Raw genomic sequence first — 19296 nt, 5'->3', positions numbered from 1 at the left:
TCTTTTTAAAGATTTTATTTGTGGGCGCCTGGGTGGCTCAGTGGGTTAAGCCGCTGCCTTCGGCTCAGGTCATGACCTCAGGGTCCTGGGATCGAGTCCCGCATCGGGCTCTCTGCTCAGCAGGGAGCCTGCTTCCCTCTCTCTCTCTCTGCCTGCCTCTCCATCTACTTGTGATTTCTCTCTGTCAAATAAACAAATAAAATCTTTAAAAAAAAAAAAAGATTTTATTTGTTTATTTGACAGAGAGAGATCACAAGTAGGCAGAGAGGCAGACAGAGAGAGAGAGAGGGAAGCAGGACTGGATCCTAGTACCCTGAGATCATAACCTGAGCTGAAGGCAGAGGCTTAACCCACTGAGCCACCCAGGCGCCCGCAAGTGGCTGATTTTATTGCAAAAGTATATAATGGAAACAAAGAATTCTTCACGTTTTCTTCTTACAACTTAAAATTAGGTATCCTCTCCTTTAGTCTTAAAACTGAGCCTGATTTCAGACATACCTCATCCTTTCAGTTAAAACCTCTCCCTGGTTTATCAACCAAACAGCAGAAGCCGTATCATATCTATTCACAAGGATCCTCCTCTACACTGCATATACCAATAAAGTTATAAAGATCAAATGGGCTCAATTTCTCTGACCCTGACTGTAATCTTCTCATCTCACACAAAAGAAGAGAAAATTAATGGCCAGTGTGATGGTAATTCTAGGTAGAATCCAATTACCTAAAGTAAAGCTGAGAAGACACATCTATCCCTCCAAAATGCCAGGCTTCTCAAGTCTCTTTTGGCCCTAGAACTGGTAAACAGAGTAGCCCAAGCACACAAGTTTTAACTTTACCCACATGGCTAAATTACAGCACCTGTTTATGGAGTGGTCCATGGACATACACACAAATACAGTGATGCAAGGATTCTTCAAAGCTGATCTAGATACTCAGTGCACTACTAATGATCTCCAATACAGAGTAGAGTTCAAAGAGTGTTCTTATAAAGTTACAAATAAGTGACCTTAAGTAAGTTTTATAAGGCCCATTTATACCTTATAAAAGCTGCTGTCATCGAAACTCAAAATAAGGAAAATCAATTTCTCTTATTTATCTAAAATGCAGAAAATTATTGCATAAAACAACAGACAAGAAAATGAGGAACATATAATCATTTTTCAAAGTAGTTCACCCTGTATTCCCATTCTTAAAATTACATGTATATTCATATAGGTATCATAACAGAACCCAAAACTCCTTATTTTGATAAATGCCTAGGAAAAGCACCAATCACTTATTATTTTTTTACCCCAAATAAGTGAATCTAGAGTAGTCAAACATTATCTTCAGCCTCAGTTTGCTCTATTAAGAGAGAGGACGGTAACAATTCCTTATAGAAAGGGTGTGGGCTTGCGGGGTGAGAGGAGAGGGAATGAAGGGATATTTGAGAGGAAAAGGATAGAAGGGGGTTGTAACTTTATTGCCTTGTTGGATTATTACAATAAGAATTTACTTGCATACTACTATGCAGTTTTTAGAAATTACTGAAAGAAACCAAAAGACCAAAGAGGGAGCACCCTAGGTTATGGATAGTGTGACTATTTTGATTCCAAAAAGATATAGAGATAGACTGTTGGAATAGAACAGAAAATCTAGAAACAGACATAAATACGTTTAGACCTGTAATGTATGATAATGATGGGATTCCTATTTGGCACAGATACGACAGATCATTCAACAGTTGGGACAAATAGCCAGCTATTTTAGAGAAAAAATAAATACAGCCAAACTCCACTTTATTTTTTTAGTAACCAAATATTTGTCCATAAATGTTTTAATGCCAGCTAACTTTTTCTGTAAAAGGCTAGATAGTGTGTATTTTAGGCTGTGTTGGCCTCTTGTAATCACTCAACTATGCTATTACAGTGTGAAAGAAGCCATGAACAGAACTTAAATGAACGGGCATGGCTGTGTTCCAATAAGACTTTACAAAAACTGGGCTGGATTTGGTCCACACGCCAGTCTGCTGACCCTGTACTGAAGAGTAAGATGGGAAAACTAATTCATGCTCATGAAATAGGGAAAAGGCCTTTCTAAGGATTTTATAAAACCCAGAAGTCATAACAGAAAAGACTGGATTGGTATCCGACTACACAGAATCTCCAAACTTCAATACAATAAAAATTGTATATAGAACATGTAAAAGACAAATAGTGAATGTACACAGTATATGACAAAGAGCCAATCTGTGCATTCACTGGGAAAGTCGTCATAAAAGCCAAATGGTAAAATAATTTATAAAGAACTCATAAAGAGAAAACTAAACAGAAAAAATTAAAGGATATGAACATGTAGATCCTTCACAAAAGAAATAATCAATACTATAAAAAGATATATATATACATATATATAACCCCACTCATAATTTAAAAATATATGTCAAAACAAAAATTTTAAAAGGTTAATAGTCCCAATATTGGTGCGTGGGAATTAAACTGATTTTTTTTTTGGCAAAGCTATTTGGCAATATTCATTAAATTCTAAAATGCACAGTATCTATCAAGTTATAAAATACCTAAATCATGCAAAATGTTAAATTTTAAATGTTAAACCAAGGATGCATGCTAAGCTATATGTACAAGAATATTTACTACAACATTGTTTTCAACAGCAAAAAAGTTAGAAAAATTATTAAATTATGACACATCCATTAAGAAAATATCTAAACCTATTTTCTTAAATGAGCACAACTGTACATCCTGATAAACTGCAAAACTTCAAATGCATCTTACATGCAAAAACGGCAGTTATACATTAAAAAGTTACTATAAAAAATTACTTTGGTGAAGTATTGTCAAGGGAGAGGAACAAATTTCACTTTTAATACTACGTTTTCGGCAACATTATTTAGTTTTTTCTTTTAACAACAGGTAGTATTACTTTTAATAACAAAAGAAAAAAAACCAAAAATATTATAAAGGAAGAGAAAAGTACATGCCAAAATGAGAAGTCAAACAGAAAGACTAAAATATGAAGACAGTAAGATAAAAAAGATCTTAAATAAATAAAGAAGAGCACATGGATTATTTGGTGGAATGAGACTTCCGGACTTCTCAACTTAAACAAATTACCTTCATCCCCAGGTGGAGCCTTTGCAGGCATCCTGTTTATAGTCCTTGGAGCTCGAGGTGCGGTTTTGGTTTTATTCCCTTGTTTGGAGATGAGCTTTATAGGAATGCGTCTTCGAACATCAAGACCACCCAACGATCCGGAACTATTAGTGCCTTGTAACTCATTATCTATGTCAGAAGAAAAAAAGTTGTGATTTCTTTCAGTTATCCTTTTCTGAAGGTTATTCTGACACAGGTATTAAAATCACATACCCAACATTATCAAGGGCTAAATATCTGGGCTCTGATTTTAAATATTATGTTATATAAGTTTAAACACTAATTTTCTCTGTACTGGATAAAACCTTAAAGCAATGCTTTTTGAGACACAGAACTCTAAAAAGTGGACAAAAGTTATAGAACCTCTCTCTGAAGTAGACAAAAATTTTCATGACTCCAGAAGAGTTCACAGAAAACATAAAACCCACAGGCCCAAGATAAGAATTTCTGTCTTTAACCAGAAGAGATTTTCTTAAAAGGAAACAAACAAAAAAGAAAAAGATAAGAAAAAAAAGAATAAGAGGAAGGAGAAGGAGGAGAAGAAAGAAACCATCCCTATTCTCCACCAAGCACACAAAACACTTAGTCTGTGAAGTCAATCTACATTAGGACAATCAAAACCAACACCAAACTAACACTGACAATGGCAAAATTAAATAAATAATGCATCTGAAAATGAGGTCAGTTTTAAGGAAGGTGATTATTTCCTTAAGTGTAAAATGGTTTTTCTAAAAATTATTCAAGAACAGCAAAAATTACTACACCATTTAATAGTAGAAATACTCAATAATGTATTTGTGCTATACCCTTCCTAGAGATAAAATACAAGTGTGTTATTGTGAACAGCATCATAATGGAAAGTTAGAGTTTAGGAGGATGCAAGGTTTCTGTGATTAAACTAGATCTAAACAAGGGACACTTTCTAAGTCCCTGCTTGTTATTAGCTAAGAAACAAATTAACTCATTTCTCATGAGTAATGGGAGCATTATTTCATAGAACTGACTCCATCTGAAGGTTGTCTCCCTTTTTTAAGTCTATGACAAAATATTACAATACAGAAAATATTCACCTTTACCTACTAAAGACACAAAGGGAAATGCCCTAAAATAGGAAATGCAAATAAAATAATTTTTAAAAATAGTAATGTTTTAAATGTGAAAATTACTGAACTGCCCCCACAGGAGATATTACCATCACGACTGATAGGCACACTGTTCACATCACATTCAGTAAAAGCCAAATTTGGAAAGTAACCTAGTACTAATGACCTCCAAGGCTAGTAGGATCAGACACATGTTAATTCACATCAATTTGCACTCTTCCTGAACAATATTTATTTAAGTTTTATTTATCTACAAATTCTCTATACCCTACATGGGACTCAAACTCACAACCCTGAGATGAAGAGTTGCATGCTTTTCTGATCGAGCCAACCAGGTGCCCATCTTTCTGAGCAATATTTAGAACAAAATTCAAGATACATTCTTAACAATTAATTAAATATTTTCAGTCTACTTTCTTTTTTTTTTTTTAAACTTTTTTTTTTTTTTTTTTAGATTTTATTTATTTATCAGAGAGAGTGGGGGAGAGTGAGCACAGGTAGACAGAATGGCAGGCAGAGGCAGAGGGAGAAGCAGGCTTCCTGCTGAGCAAGGAGCCCGACGTGGGACTCGATCCCAGGACGCCGGGATCATGACCTGAGCCAAAGGCAGCTGCTTAACCAACTGAGCCACCCAGGCGTCCCTTCAGTCTACTTTCTATTATTACTTTTATAATAGCTAATCCTCAAAGAAAAAAATTCATGGAAAGGAATTACATGGTTAGCTAAACTCTTGACTTAGGATAAACCCAACTTGGTCAACTTTCAACACTTCACAAAATGTATTAACAAGTTGAATAATAGATTTCATCTGCTTCCATTCTAGTTATTTATGTAAAAGTACCTACAAGCAATGTAATAGCCAAAGGACAGACATGAATCAATTTTTTCTTATTCAAAAGGTATTCCTGATTTTTCAATAAAATAAAAAAGCAAGTTAATGTAGACAAATTTAACAGTTCAGTGTTGTCCTTCAGATATTAGAAGGACTCAATGGTTTAACCTAGAGGAATGACCAAAATACCAACACTTCATTATGGCAAATCCTTTTCCCACCATCCTGAACAGGTGTCACAACAGTAGCTTGCTTAGTCTCCCACAATTTTTAGGAAGTCCACTGCCCTTTAACACCTTGCCGCCTACCTCACAGATTGCAAGCCCATAAACAAAGTACAACATTTAAGAGTGACATCATTCTGCGTTTGTCTCTCTTTTCTTTTTAATTAAAAATCGGAAAATACAGCACAATTTCTTTTTGAATACGCCAACTAAAAATATAAAGCCCGTAACTACACAAATCCTTGGATATTATAGAGAAAATGAGAACTAAAGCTATCCCTGTCGTTTATTTTTCTTTTTTATTTTATAAAGATTTTCTTTTTAAGTATTCTCTACATCCGGGGAGGGGGCCTTGAATTTATAATGCCAGGACTGAGTCAGTCACATGCTCTACCGGCTGAACTGGCCAGGCACCTCTTTGAGGCCATTTAAGATGAATCCACTTTAAAAAGGAGTAACACTTTCATATTATAGTTTTTTTTATTTCATTTAGAATTTTATCCTGAAATAAAGGAACCAAGAAATATCTTACCAAATTTAGATTTCAGTTACAACCAAGAGCTGATTCTTAGAAGGACCAAAGAATGAATCAAGGTTAAATCATACTTTCCTGGAGTAGTTTTTCCTGGCAAAATTCTATTAGAACACTACAAGATAGCCTTCATTTTATGTTTGACTTTTCAGCGTAATCATAAATTCAGTCAATTTTGTGTATAATATTCAAGGGTATCCTCAATTTCCCCAAGACCCTCTCTTAATCCTTTGACGTTAAAATCTTTCTTTTAAGATGCCTACCTAATCATAATGTCTTCAATCAACTGGCATTTCCTCAACTTGCCAATGATTTCATTTGCGATTTAAACAATTACCAAATTCACACTTAAGAATCCCATGAAAACCTAAATCTTTTGCAAGGTTTATAACGAAGCAAGGAAAATGACTTAAAACAAAATTAAAAGAATAGAAAAAGATGTGGCTGGTTGGCCCAATCAGTAGAACGTGTGACTCTTGATCTAGGGGTTGTAAACTGGAGCCCCAGGTTGGGTGTAGAGCTTACTTAAAAATAAAATCTTAAAAAAAAAAAAAAGAATAGAAAAGGAGCAGCAGTGTTATCTGAGTAAGAACTAAGTTTTTAGGTGGTCAACTCATTTGTGAATATTTTCATGTCAGGATGCCTCTTTCCTTTCTTAGGCAACATTTTAACCTAAAAACTAGGGATAACAAATACTCAGAGACATGCCCAGCCCTACTACAACTTCCCAACATAACATCCTCTAAACTGTGCAATGGGCTTGACCCCCAATTCCAGTAACAGGCTCTAATGATAACTGTTTTGCTAAAGCTGCATGTTTGCTACTCGAACACCAAGGTCCCAGAGTTTCAATTCTACAAAACTTCCAAATACTAGAGTTCCTTACATACAGCCTGGGTCTTGGCCCTCTTCTTCTCTGTATTCTCATTCAAGTGATCTCATCCATCCTCATTCCATAAAATATTAGCTATCTGGTCCTAAGTCTCAAATATGTATTTTCAACCCACATCTTTCCTCTCATCTCCACCTAACATCTTCCCTGTATGTCCCAGTACACAGCTCATACTTAGCAGTCCAAAATCTCATTCCCAAGTTCCCAGGTCTCAGCTTTACCACTTTAAAAAAAAAAAAAAAAGTCTGTTTACTTTCCAAGTTTTCTCGAACTTAGTAACAGACACTACCTAGCTGTCAAACCAGACACCCTTGCAAAGCTCCTACTGAGTTCTACCATGAAAATATGGAATCTGCACATTTCCCTTTTCCCTAAACAAAGCCAACTTCACTAAGTTGAGCCTCTGTTCTTGTCTACTGCAATCACCGTTTCAACTGTCTATTTTCTATTATTCTTCCTTCCCTCTCTTATGCCATTCCGCATGAACAACCTATTGTCTTTTTAAAAGAACTTCTGTTTCTCCTGTACTCCTGTTCAATGGCTTCACATTGCACTTAAAACAATCAAATCTTTACCATGGCCTTCAAAGTCTTTTATGATCTGACCCCTGCTTTCCTTTCCAATCTCTTAGGTCCCTTTTCTTCTTGCTAAGCTGGAGCTGACTAACCTCTATTTTTCCTTCCTCAGAATCTTTGTATTTGCTAGAAATGCTTTCCTCCTAATTCCATGGATGGACTTTTCTCATGTATCAGATCTCAGCGTGTAAATACTACCTTTACAGAAAGACCCTCCCTGACCACTCTCTCTGAAGCTTCCTCTTATTTAGTCTTTACCACAGTTTTTTTCAAAGCACTCATCATGATCTGTAATGTTCACGTTTAAAAAAAAAACAAAAAAAACTTGTCTATCTTGTCTTCCCCAACAGAATGTAATCTCCATGAGGTCAGGGACTCAGTCCGTCTAGTTTACAATTCCATCATTCCATCTCCAGGCATACAGGTATCTAGTGTATGTTGTGCTGACTAGCATTATTCACTAAATTTTATAGAGATATAATTTTATATCTATATGTACAAAATTAAGTAGGTATTTGATGATTGAGAGCATCCTAACCAATAGTTAATACAAAAAATATCCTTTTTTCCTATTTACGATTCAGCTGATAGAACTGTACGGAACACTAACTCCAAATGCACTCATTCAGTATCCAAAAACCACAAAGAAGGAAAAGCCAAACAACACATAACCAAAAGCGGAGTCATTCTTACTTGAAGAAAGAGATCAGAATATCTTGAATTTATGCTCTCCTTTGTAAACGCCCCCAAATGATGAGTAAGGACCACAGCCGGAGCGCGGGGCATGCTTTGGACTCAAGCAGAAAAAGCCGCTCCGAGTATGATTCCGAAAACCATATCCGACTCCCTTCTCCCACCTCTAGCCCATGAAAGACCGGAGAGACAATAACGACCCGCAGTGATCACCGCAGCACCCGCCCAAGGCTGGCTGAGACAGCAGGAAGTCTCCAACCCACTCCCGCGCATCGACTCCCAGCGTAATGAGCTTTCCCGACTGAGATTGGAATCTACCCGCCAGTCCCCAACACGTAGAGCAGAGCACCCGGGATGAAGAAAAAAAGCAGCAGCAGCAGCAGCCAGGGCTCTCTCGTCCCCACGAGGCCCGCGCCGCCCACCGTCTGGGCTGGGAGCTCAGCAGAACCAGAGAAGCGGCTGTTGCCGGCACCGAGGCTGTAGGTACCACACCGGACGGTAGGCCGGGAAGCAGCAGGCCCTTGCCGGGCACGGAGAAGGGTCTGTAAGATTTCTTCCTCACCGCCACCCCCCACTCCTGTAGGGCGAGCGTATCCCCTCTCTGCCCGCTGGGCAACCAGTCCCAGGCCGGCCAAGGGGGCATGGAACCGGGACCCCCACTGCCTCCGCCTCCTTACCAGTGTGATCCATGATTCGGCTCGCGGGGCACAGTGGGAGCGGAAGTCAACCGCGCCGGAGTCGCAGGGAGCGCGTGCGCTCTACCTTCCGGAGCCCGGGAGGCGGAAGTGCGACCAAGTTGCCGCGGCTTTGGCCTCCCCGGGTTTCCTGCTCTCTTATCCACTACCCAACTCCGGTGAGGGAGTCAGGCATAGTTCGGGGAGAGGGGGACAAAGAGGTTAAGCAAAGAGCTTCCAAGTCCAGGTTGCTGAGCCTTCTCCTCGGGTGCTTCAAGAGAGAATAGCCTTTAACTACGGAAGGGAGACACACGGAAGCAGGGAAGGGGGAGAGCAGTAGTAGCCGGAGGAATACGCTCGCGGCAGGTAAGGCGCCTGCCCGCCTCCGCAGAGCGTTGCCTTCTGGGACTTGTAGTGCGCTGGGCCCCCGGAGCCGGTCAGGCCCACTGCGCAGGCTCGGCCGTTGGGCTGGCCCCACCCCGGCGGGCGGAGTAACGGTTTGGAATCCCCCGGAGTGCGCGAGCGCTCGTCTCCTCCGCCCGGTGCAGGGAAAGTGTAAACACGCGCTCGGGAAGGCGTCCTCTAGTGGGAGGTTGCCCAGGGGATGGCTGGGCGGGGAGAGGACAGAAAGGCTCTTTGCTTATTGTCTCCAATTTGCTTTGTCCTGGCGAGCTCCGCAGACCCACGGCAGAGCCGACTTGGTATCAGCCCTGTTCCCACCGCTTGAGTTTCTAAGGGTGGAAACGCCGAACGCTCGCCCAGCGCTCGGGTTTCCTAGCCGGGAGCGCCCGGACCACCGAAGGGCGCGGGGGAGCCGCGGCTGCCCCTCGGCGGGGACGGCGGCAGGGAAGTGCGGAGCGGAGCCGGAGCCGGAGAGGGGGGTGCCCGCGCAGTGCGGCGGGGAGCGCGGCGGGGAGAGCGGCGGGGCCGGCCGGAAGGGAGAGGGTGAAAAGGAAAGGCCTAAAATGAGGAAGAGCGAGTCAGCACACGGGCAGTACCTAGTTCCAGTTCTTGGTCCCCGGGGGCTGTGGTTGCGGCTGCCTTCATCGTCCTCAGCCAAAACAAAGGAAAGTGCCACCGAGTGGTTCCTGGGGACCCTCAGTGCGGCCTCCACCTCGCCGACTCGGCTCATGTGTGTCCACTCCCTTCTCCAACCCTTCACACTTGGTGCTCGGGGATGAGTAGAAACGAGCACAATTAGGAGAAAACACGAGCTTGGGAGCCGAGGGATTTGGGTTCTATTCCTGTCGTCCCTTGGTGACATCATTACCCTGGCTTGTTCACGCTTTCAGTGCCAGAGTTCCTGGATCAATAGAGGGTTGTTGTTGTTATTATTATTGTTGTTATATTGCCCTCCTAATAGAGATGTTTTCGCGGTACTGAATTCTGGACACAGGGTGTGCAGCGGTGTGTTGTATCTAGAGTTATGCAGTAACAGCTTTGAGTCATAAAGATCAGACCTGTGTTCCCTGTTATCTGCTGAATGCTTTAGTGGGGTGTTGTTGTGGTTTTTTTTTTTTTTTAAAGACTTCCCCGCTATATCTGAAGCGTTATAATCAAGTTTTTAGATAACAGTTAACAGCTGAGGATAATTGTGAATCAGAGGTACCCCCCTGCTTTTGTTGAAATGTACATTTCTGTATTAATGAGTAGTTTCCAAAAAAAAAATTTTTTTAAGATTTTATTTAAAATCTGACAGATCACAAGTAAGCAGAGCGGCAGGCAGAGGGAAGGGGTGGAAAGCAGGCTCCCTGCTGAGCAGAGAACCCGATGTGGGGACTTGATGCCAGGACCCTGGGATCATGACCTGAGCCGAAGGTAGAGGCTTTAACCACTGACCCACCCAGATGCCCCTCCAAGATGTTTTCAATTGCTGAGCTTATTTTTTGTTTTGGAGGTTGGAGGAAGTTTGACCATACTTGACTGTTTCTCTAAATACCGTGCTAATATGATCAGGCATTTTTCACCCACTTGGGGTACAAAGGAAGATAGTTTTCACCTAGGAAGTCCTCTCTTTGTGGGGGGTTTTTTCCCCTCTCCTCCTATTTAGCCTGTCAGCCATACTTCAAATTAATGCAAATCCAGGTTCAAATTAGCCTCTGCCGGTGCTCATATTTAAAAAATTAGAATAAATAAGGCCCTTCAAACTATATTTTACATAATTTAGCCTGTAAATCAGAATTTGTGTCAGCACTTAATGGTGCATACAGTTATGAAAATTTACTGAGGGAAACTCACTTATTTTAGATTTCCTGTTGATAAAAATGTTAGACAAACATTTGTTGAATTATTTGTTTGACATCTGTTGCTTTCATGCACTGCTTATAGCATCTGTGTTCTGTATTCATTTCCCCTTAACTGTAGTTGCCTCACTTTATCAGGGCAGTAGCCGTGTGACAAATTAATGTCTTTACCTAAACTGATAAGTGAAAGTGTACATAGACTTTTATTTGATTACTGCCCTTTGGTATCCATTGTTGTTGACCTGTGTGCTGTAATCACAATTTATTAAAAGTCAACATTCTCAGTACGCTCTACATGCCTTCTATGTAATAATCTATTATTATTGTTACTTAAACAACTTTTATAAAATGAAAATTAAAAATAAAATTAGCACAATTTAAAACAACAATAAAAAATTGACATTCATATTGATTTTACAGCTTGGTGCTGTCCTGAGGTTTATAAAAACCAAACAGCATAATAATGGGTGATCTAAAGCACTGAGGTGTGTATTTGCATCTTGCTGACAGACCCGTCTGCTGGCCCACGAATTATAAGCTAATGTTCTTTAAGATGTTTTAGTAACCTTCCATTTGCATAGCACTGTTTACACGAAGAGAAAAATAGGCTGGGTATCAGAGAGCTTGTTTGACTTGTGCTCTTTCTTGGTCCATGTTTGAGAATACTGAAAAATAAGGTATGATTGTACAGAACCCTGAAAAGTAAGATGCCAGAGTAACAGTTAAGAAAGAGCACATAGGGGTGCCTGGCTGGCTCAGTTGGTGAAGCATGTGACCTGGATCTCAGGGTCATGAGTTCAAGTCCTAGGAGCTTGTTTGCGACTCCAATACCAGGCCAGGACATCTCCCTAAGCTCTTTTGGTGGCATCACACTAAGCAGAAGGCAAGAACTGTATAAATAACAATCCCTACAAGGATCAGACTGGCAGCATTTATAGAAATAATTAAAAGCACATACAATTAAATTCTAAGTGTTTTGAGGGAATGCAGTGCTACACACATTCAGAGAAAATAATAAGCAGTAGGACTGAGGGGAGTTATGTAGACTTTATGAAGGGATTTTAGCCGAGCCTTGGTGAACAAACAGGATTTGGAAAGTAGGGGAGCAATGAAAGAGGCTTATCAAATAGGAGCAAGGGCCCAGACTGAGTATTGTAACTTACACAGAGGACAGTGATCAGCTTGACTTGCATTGTTAGTCCATGTCTGAGAGTACTGAAAAATAAAATTAAGGTATGATTCTACAGAAATTTGAAAAGTAAAATTCAAAAAAAACAGTTCAGAAAGAACACATGGGATGCCTGGGTGGCATAGCTGGTAAAGCATGTGACTCTTGATCTCAGGATCATGAGTTCAAGCCCCATATGTGGTGTGGAGTTTAATTTTAAGGGTTTTAATTACAGGGGCGCCTGGGTGGCTCAGTGGGTTAAGCCGCTGCCTTCGGCTCAGGTCGTGATCTCAGGGTCCTGGGATCGAGTCCCGCATCGGGCACTCTGCTCAGCAGGGAGCCTGCTTCCTCCTCTCTCTCTCTCTCTCTGCCTACTTGTGATCTCTCTCTGTCAAAAAAAAAAAAAAAAAATCTTAAAAAAAAAGTTTTAATTACAAAAAAGTACATAAACAAAACCTAGCCTGATATATTATTCATATAAACAGCATAGTTCAGCAAGATATTTTTTTTTTAATGAGCAGAACTTCAGTTTGGAGCAGGGGGTGGTGGTGGGGAGTGAATCAATACTATTACCTAGGGCACCTGGGTGGCTCAGTCGGTTAAGCCTCTGCCTTTGGCTTAGGTCATGAGAAAGAGTATCAGCTTTGGAATCAGGAAGAATTGGATTTCAGTCTCAACTCTCCCTGTGTTACTTTGGATAATTACTTAAGGTCAGTATCTGTATCAGTGAAATGGGAATAATGATCATTTTTCTTGCAGAATTATTCTGAAGATGAAAGGAGATGACATGTAGGAAGGCTTCTCCTTACTTGCCAATAAAAGGCAGGCCTTCTGTCAGTGTCCATTTCCTTCATTCCTCCTGGTAGTTACTGTCTCTTCAAAACATCCAGGCGCTGTCCTTCTCCTAAGATCTGACTCTCTACTTCATATTGTATCAACAGATTTATTTTATCTACCCCACAGGACCAGCTCCTTGAGGATAGGGTCCATTGGCCATCTATATTTGTGTCGTACACAGTATGTGTATTTGCGTACACGGTATGTGTACAAAATATTTGTTGACTTGAAGAATGTCATCAAAAATAGCATAGCCCTATCAAAACAAAAAGACATATTTTAAACTTCTGCCCACAAATGTGGCAGACAACTGGACAAAAGCTTACAGTATAAAATAATGATGATAGGCAGGCACTGGCCACTAGGATTGTAAAGAATTTGTGACAGCTTACACACCCATATTCAGAGTACACTGGATAAAATGAGCAGAGAACGGATAATGCCAGAAGACAGTGGGTCAGGTCTTCAAACAGGAAGAGACTCAAACAGCACTGTGTGGCCAAGATTCTCTTTGAATGAGGAAAAAACTGTGTCTAAGAGTGTGTTTATACATATCTACATACACAGCCATGAAATCCAGCCAATTAGGTGGGAAATTCTAATTTAAAATTTAAGAAGGTGAATAGTTTTGGCAAATAATTTGTTCAACCAGCATTTATTTGTGCCAGACACTCTTCCTTTTGTTTGAATGTATCTGTGAACAAAGCAAGTAACCTGCATTGGCTGCGTGAAACTGACTTTGTAGTGAAATAGAGCCAGTTTAAAAATGTAACTTCACTAATACTGAGCAACAGTGGAAATTGTTTTCTAGAATATGAATGTTACAAACCTGAACAAAATAAGTATAAGTAAACAGAAAGCTTGTGAGTACTAGTTTTTCATGAATTGTCTACTTTTACTGTCTAAAATTGAAAAGCAGTTAAAAATATTAGGCGTAACAACTCCAACTTGAAGAGGTTTTCATAATTTCTTTTCTTAACCTAGAAAGAGCTTTTAGAATGTTAACACCCCTCATGTTAAAGGAAAAAGTTTTCTACTTCTTGTTCTTCTACTTCTTTGATTAATTTCAAGTAAAAGTCACTAAAATTAGAATATTTTCATTAAAAAGAGCATCTACCATAGAGTAGTCAAGGTCTAACATGAAACTGCTTCAGGTATTTTCAGTGAGGGGAATTTAGTGCAAGGAATTGATTATACAGGTAATGGAAAAGCAAGATGTCAAATATGACCGAGATAACCCGCTGATTGGTGTAAGAGTCAGAAGCCACTGAGCCCATAGGCTGAAGGGACAAAGGGATATAGAGTACCATATTATTGTTTTTAATACTTCTTTTTTTATTTGATTGAGAGAGAGAGCGCACAAGTTGGGGGAGCTGCAAAGGGAGAAAGAGAAACAGGCTCCCTGCTGAGCAGGGAGCCTGATGTGGGGCTCAATCCCAGGATCCCGGGATCATGACCTGAGCTGAGGGCAGACTCTTAACCCACTGAGCTATCCACGTGTCCCAAGAGTACCGTTTTATTTTTATAAAAGTATTGCTACCTATCTCTCCAGATAGATGTATAGATAGCTGCATATGCTGTTTACCCAGTATTAATTATTTATGGATAGACTGATTTTGAGTGATTCTTACAACTTTGTATTTTTCTGTACTGTTTAAGTTGGATTTTTAAAATTATTCATCCACATATTTTGATGAGCGGAACCACCAGTGAATATCAATTTAAAACTGTGGTAAATTTAGGCAGAGTTCTAGAATCATGAATATATAGTGTTTTCTAGTACTATTACCAATTAACAATATGTTGATTTCTGCAACAGATAAGCTTTCTGATTGCACTCAGTTAAGAAGTTTAAATTAAACATGAGGCCAGTTAATTATGCCTTGTGTTTTTGTAACAGCATTTTCCCCATTTCCTTGATAAATATTTTTTTATATCTCAAAGAGTTCATATGATCACAATATCATTACGTTGTTTCTTCAAAAAGTCAATGTCATGAGGGGAAAATGTTTTGGAGGACTTTTCTACATTAATAAGACTAAAGAACTATACCAAATAAATGTAATGCTTAAAGCTTCATTTGATCCAAATTCAGAGGGAAAGAGCTACAAAAGCTACTGGAGAAATTTTAATCTGAATTGGCTAAAATATGATATAAGGGAATTGCTTTCTTAAGAGTAATAATGCTACTTTGATTAAGAGATGCATGCTGACAGGGTAGAAGACCATGATGTCCATAAGAGACTTTGAACAACAAATAGACAGAGAGGTATATAGACAGAGAGAGAAGGCAAATATGGCAATTAATGATGTAGGCAGTGGTGTACTGTTGTTTTCTTCTTTCAACTTTTCAGGTGTTTAAAATAATAAAAAGTTGGGGGAAAAAACTAGACAGACTCATTTGCAATAAAAATAAATGGCAAAGAAATTAAAATCATATTTGATGTTATGCACTGAATGTTTGTGTCCCCCACACCAAATTCACATGAGGAAACCCTGACCCCCTAGTGTGGTGGTGTTTGGAGGTAGAGCTTTTGGGAGGTAATTAAGGGTAGATGAGGTCATGACGATGGGCCCCTCATGATGGGATTGGTATCCTTGTAAGAAGAGTCACCAGAGAACATGTTTCTCGCTTCACCAAAGGTCCTGTGAGCGCACAGTGAGAAGCCAGGAGAGCGCTCTCACCAGAGCCTGACGGTGCTGCCACCCAGTTCTCAGACTTCTAGCTTCTGGAACAGCGAGGAAATAGATTTCTGCTGTGTGAGCACCCCGGCGACAAGATTCTGTTACGGCAGCCCGAGCTAACTCACACAGATTCTGGTATCAGGAAGTGGGTCCTGCTCTATCAAATACCTAAATATGGGAGAAGTCTGAGGTACACACAAGGCATATGGACATAAAGGGCGATTCTGGTGAGGTCGCAGACAACAGCGTATTACTGGAGGAGACTGGAGGAAGGGCGGTCCTTACGTAAAGTGAGATTTGGCTAGACTTGCTTTAAGGTTTTGGGGAAGTTAGAACTTGCAAGTGACACAACTGGATTAGGAGATTTCCAAGCAACTGAGAGAGGAGCAGTTCAGCTCCTCCTGACTGCTCACAGGGAAATGCAAAATGAGAGAGGCGAAGCGGCAGTGAAGCAAAGAGGAACCAGAATGTGAAGATTTGGGAAATTCTCAGCCTATCCCTCTTGCACAAAATGCGAAGGCTTGTTTGGGACACCTGCGTGGCTCTGTTAGTTAAGTGTCTGGCTTTGGCTCAGGTCATGATCTCAGGGTCCTGGGATCGAATTCCACGTAGGGTCCCCTGCTCAGTGCGGAGTCTGCTTCTCCCACCCACCCCCGCTTGTGTGCTCTCTCTCTCTCTCAAATAAATTAAAAAAAAAAAAAAAGTTTGTTTTGAAGAGAACACCAAGGTGGTGCTCGAAAGTCATCTGACAGAGATCACGGGGGCAGTAACTTGTAGACTTGCTCAGCCTTCCCAACAGGAGCCAGGACACAGAGGTAGGATTGTACCAGCAGACACACTGCCCGTGTGGACTGACAGGGGCAGAGAAGACGGGATGGAATGAAAGATGGCTGCTGGATGCCTTGGATTTTCCAGGATGAGACCGTGGAACTCTTTGGCCAAAGGCAAACGACTACCCTTCAAGAAGAGGGAGAAAGAAGCCCACAGGTGATTTCCGAGATCAGCAAGGCTGCCACTCCCACTCCAGCCCGCGTGTACACAGGAGAGGCTGTGCAAAGGACACAAGGCTGCCCCCACCTCAGGTTCAAAGAGCAGGACTGCTCAGCAGAACCTCATGCACAGGGCCCACACAGAGAGCCACCCTTGGGGGATGACCCTGCCACCCCAGCGGGCCTGCAGGGCAGAGTAGCGAACCAAAGTGGTTTATTCTCCAGGCCTAAGAGCTAATGGAATTTGTCTTGCTAGGTTTCAGAGTGGCTGGGACCCTATCACCCCTTCCTTCCTGTTTCTCCCTTTGGAAATGGGAATGTCTACACCATGCCTGTCCCACCACTGTATTTTAGAAGCGCATGACTTGGCTGGTTTCACAGATTCACAGCCGGAGAGGAATTTTACCTCAGGATGGATCTAGAGCTTCACCCATACCTGATCTAGATGATATTTAGGTGAGACGTTGGGCTTTAGACTTCAGAGTTGATGGAATGAGGTAGGACTCAGAGTCGCTGGGATGGAATGAATGTGCTTTGCATGTGATAAGGAAGTGAATTTTGGTCGTCTCATGGCAGAATGTGCCCTCTGTGCACATATCTGTGCACAGAGATATGTGTGCCCTCCCCAAAATATCTGTGCCCTCCCCAAATTCCTATATTGAAAGTCTTGTCCTCCAGTGTGATGATGTTTGGAGGTGGGGCCCCTGAAAGGCCATTAGGATTAGATTGACATGAGGTTGGCGCCCTTGTGATAGTCTCAGTCCCCTTGGAAGAAACGACAGCAGAGAACTTGCTCTCTCTTGTTGTACACATACCCAGAAAAGGTTCCATGAGGCGGAAAGAGAGCTCTCACCAAATCCTGACACCCCGACACCGAGACTGGACAGAACTGTAAGAAAATATATTTCTGCTGGGGCGCCTGGGTGGCTCAGTGGTTTGGGCTGCTGCCTTCGGCTCGGGTCATGATCTCAGGGTCCTGGAATCGAGCCCCGCATCAAGCTCCCTGCTCCGCAGGAAGCCTGCTTCCCTCTCTCTCTCTCTCTCTCTCTCTCTGCCTGCCTCTCTGCCTACTTGTGATCTCAGTCTGTCAAATAAATAAATAAAATCTTTAAAAAAAAAAAAAAAAGGAAAGAAAGAAAATATATTTCTGCTGTGTTAGCCACTGGGTCTGTGGGATTTTTGTAATGGCAGCCCCAGCTGACTAAGACATCTGGGAATGACTTACTTCTAACATACTCCACAGAAAAGGTCTGACAGCACCTGAGGTCTACGCCACAGAGAAAAGGCCCTCCTTCCCACCGAACTGCTCACTGAGATGCTGGAGAGTGACACACTCTCCCTTTGTCAGGAATAAAGACTCGGGATTGTCAGAAGGGGGCCTGAACGTCCTAATTTGATGTGTGGGAAGGGAGAGCATCAGTCTTCAGCTATCCCACTGACTGGGAATATTTGCTTCTCTCTCGCAACAAAAGATAATAAAATATGCAGGCTTAGCGTGCCTGCACTGTGGCCTGCAGGCGAATTTAGGACGCAGAGGAGTGGATCTTGTCTGCCCAGTGTTCAGTGCGGGACATTTCTTTGGCCCTTCTGAGTGCCTCAGGGGGTGACAGCTACTTCCTTGGAACCTGTTAATACTTAGGTGGTCTTCAGGCACCTCCCCCACTTCCCAGGGGCTAAACCACACCAGTGACATCACCCTCCACTGTATAAATACACTGGCTCAGCAGGTAAGGCCTTGGACTCTGCAGTTGTCGCTCTGCCATTTACTTCCTGAAAGGCAAGTCTCAAGCTTTCTTTGTCTCACATTGCATCTTTTGCACAATGGGGATGGTGATTCCCATCACTTAGTATTGTTTTGGAGATTAAATTAGCTGATGAATTTTATACAGATTGGCATCACATCTAACAGTAACTGTTAGCCATCTTCCTCTTCATCCCTACCCCAGGTCGTTAAAAATCCTAGACTCCTTTGCTTTTGTTAACTGTTTCCTTTGCTGTGCAAAAGCTTTTGATCTTGATGAAATCCTGACAGTTCATTTTTGCCCTTGCTTCCCTTGCCTCTGGCGATGTTCCTAGGAAGATGTTGCTGCGGCTGAGGTCGAAGAGGTTGCTGCCTGTGTTCTCCTCAAGGATTTTGATGGATTCCTTTCTCACATTGAGGTCCTTCATCCATTTTGAGTCTATTTTTGTGTGTGGTGTAAGGAAATGGTCCAATTTCATTTTTCTGCATGTGGCTGTCCAATTTTCCTAGCACCATTTATTGAAGAGGCTGTCTTTTTTCCATTGGACATTCTTTCCTGCTTTGTCAAAGATTAGTTGACCATAGAGTTGAGGGTCTATTTCTGGGCTCTCTGTTCTGTTCCATTGATCTATGTGTCTTTTTTTGTGCCAGTGCCATGCTGTCTTGATGATGACAGCTTTGTAATAGAGCTTGAAGTTTGGAATTGTGATGCCACCAACCTTGGCTTTCTTTTTCAATATTCCTTTGGCTATTCGAGGTTTTTTCTGGTTCCATATAAATTTTAAGATTATTTGTTCTATTTCTTTGGGAAAAAAATGGATGGGATTTTTATAGGGATTGCATTAAATGTGTAGATTGCTTTAGGTAGCATAGACATTTTCACAATATTTATTCTTCCAATCCAGAAGCATGGAACATTTTTCCATTTCTTTGTGTCTTCCTCAGTTTCTTTCATG

At 41.2% G+C, this 19296-nt stretch overlaps 1 protein-coding gene and 1 long non-coding RNA gene across 7 annotated transcripts in view; one reads left to right on the top strand and one right to left on the bottom strand.

The window, feature by feature from the left end:
* CBLL1 (Cbl proto-oncogene like 1) overlaps nt 1-9993 on the bottom strand; it is a 20423-nt gene extending 10430 nt beyond the window's left edge. The window contains exons 1-2 of one of the 5 annotated variants that reach the window (XM_059397043.1): nt 9676-9993; nt 3114-3281 (exon numbers count right to left, since the gene is read on the bottom strand). In XM_059397043.1, coding sequence (XP_059253026.1) covers nt 3114-3281; nt 9676-9724 — 217 coding nt within the window. In that variant the 5' untranslated portion in view covers nt 9725-9993. Of the gene's footprint in view, nt 1-3113; nt 3282-8003; nt 8087-8680; nt 9008-9675 lie in introns of those variants that run through there. The other 4 variants (XM_059397042.1, XM_059397045.1, XM_059397044.1 and 1 more) reach the window with 4 other exon arrangements.
* The window catches only part of LOC132016043 (uncharacterized), a 12064-nt gene continuing 1724 nt past the window's right edge, over nt 8957-19296 (top strand). The window contains exons 1-3 of one of the 2 annotated variants that reach the window (XR_009403869.1): nt 8957-9043; nt 12711-12798; nt 15569-17852. This is a non-coding gene — a long non-coding RNA (uncharacterized LOC132016043). Of the gene's footprint in view, nt 9044-12710; nt 12799-15568; nt 17853-19296 lie in introns of those variants that run through there. The other variant, XR_009403870.1, reaches the window with a different exon arrangement.

The sequence above is a fragment of the Mustela nigripes genome, chromosome 4 (genome assembly GCF_022355385.1).
Source record: "Mustela nigripes isolate SB6536 chromosome 4, MUSNIG.SB6536, whole genome shotgun sequence".
NCBI lineage: Eukaryota > Metazoa > Chordata > Mammalia > Carnivora > Mustelidae > Mustela > Mustela nigripes.
The sequence above is the reverse complement of the archived record's forward strand: the minus strand, read 5'-3'. Positions and strand labels throughout refer to the sequence as shown.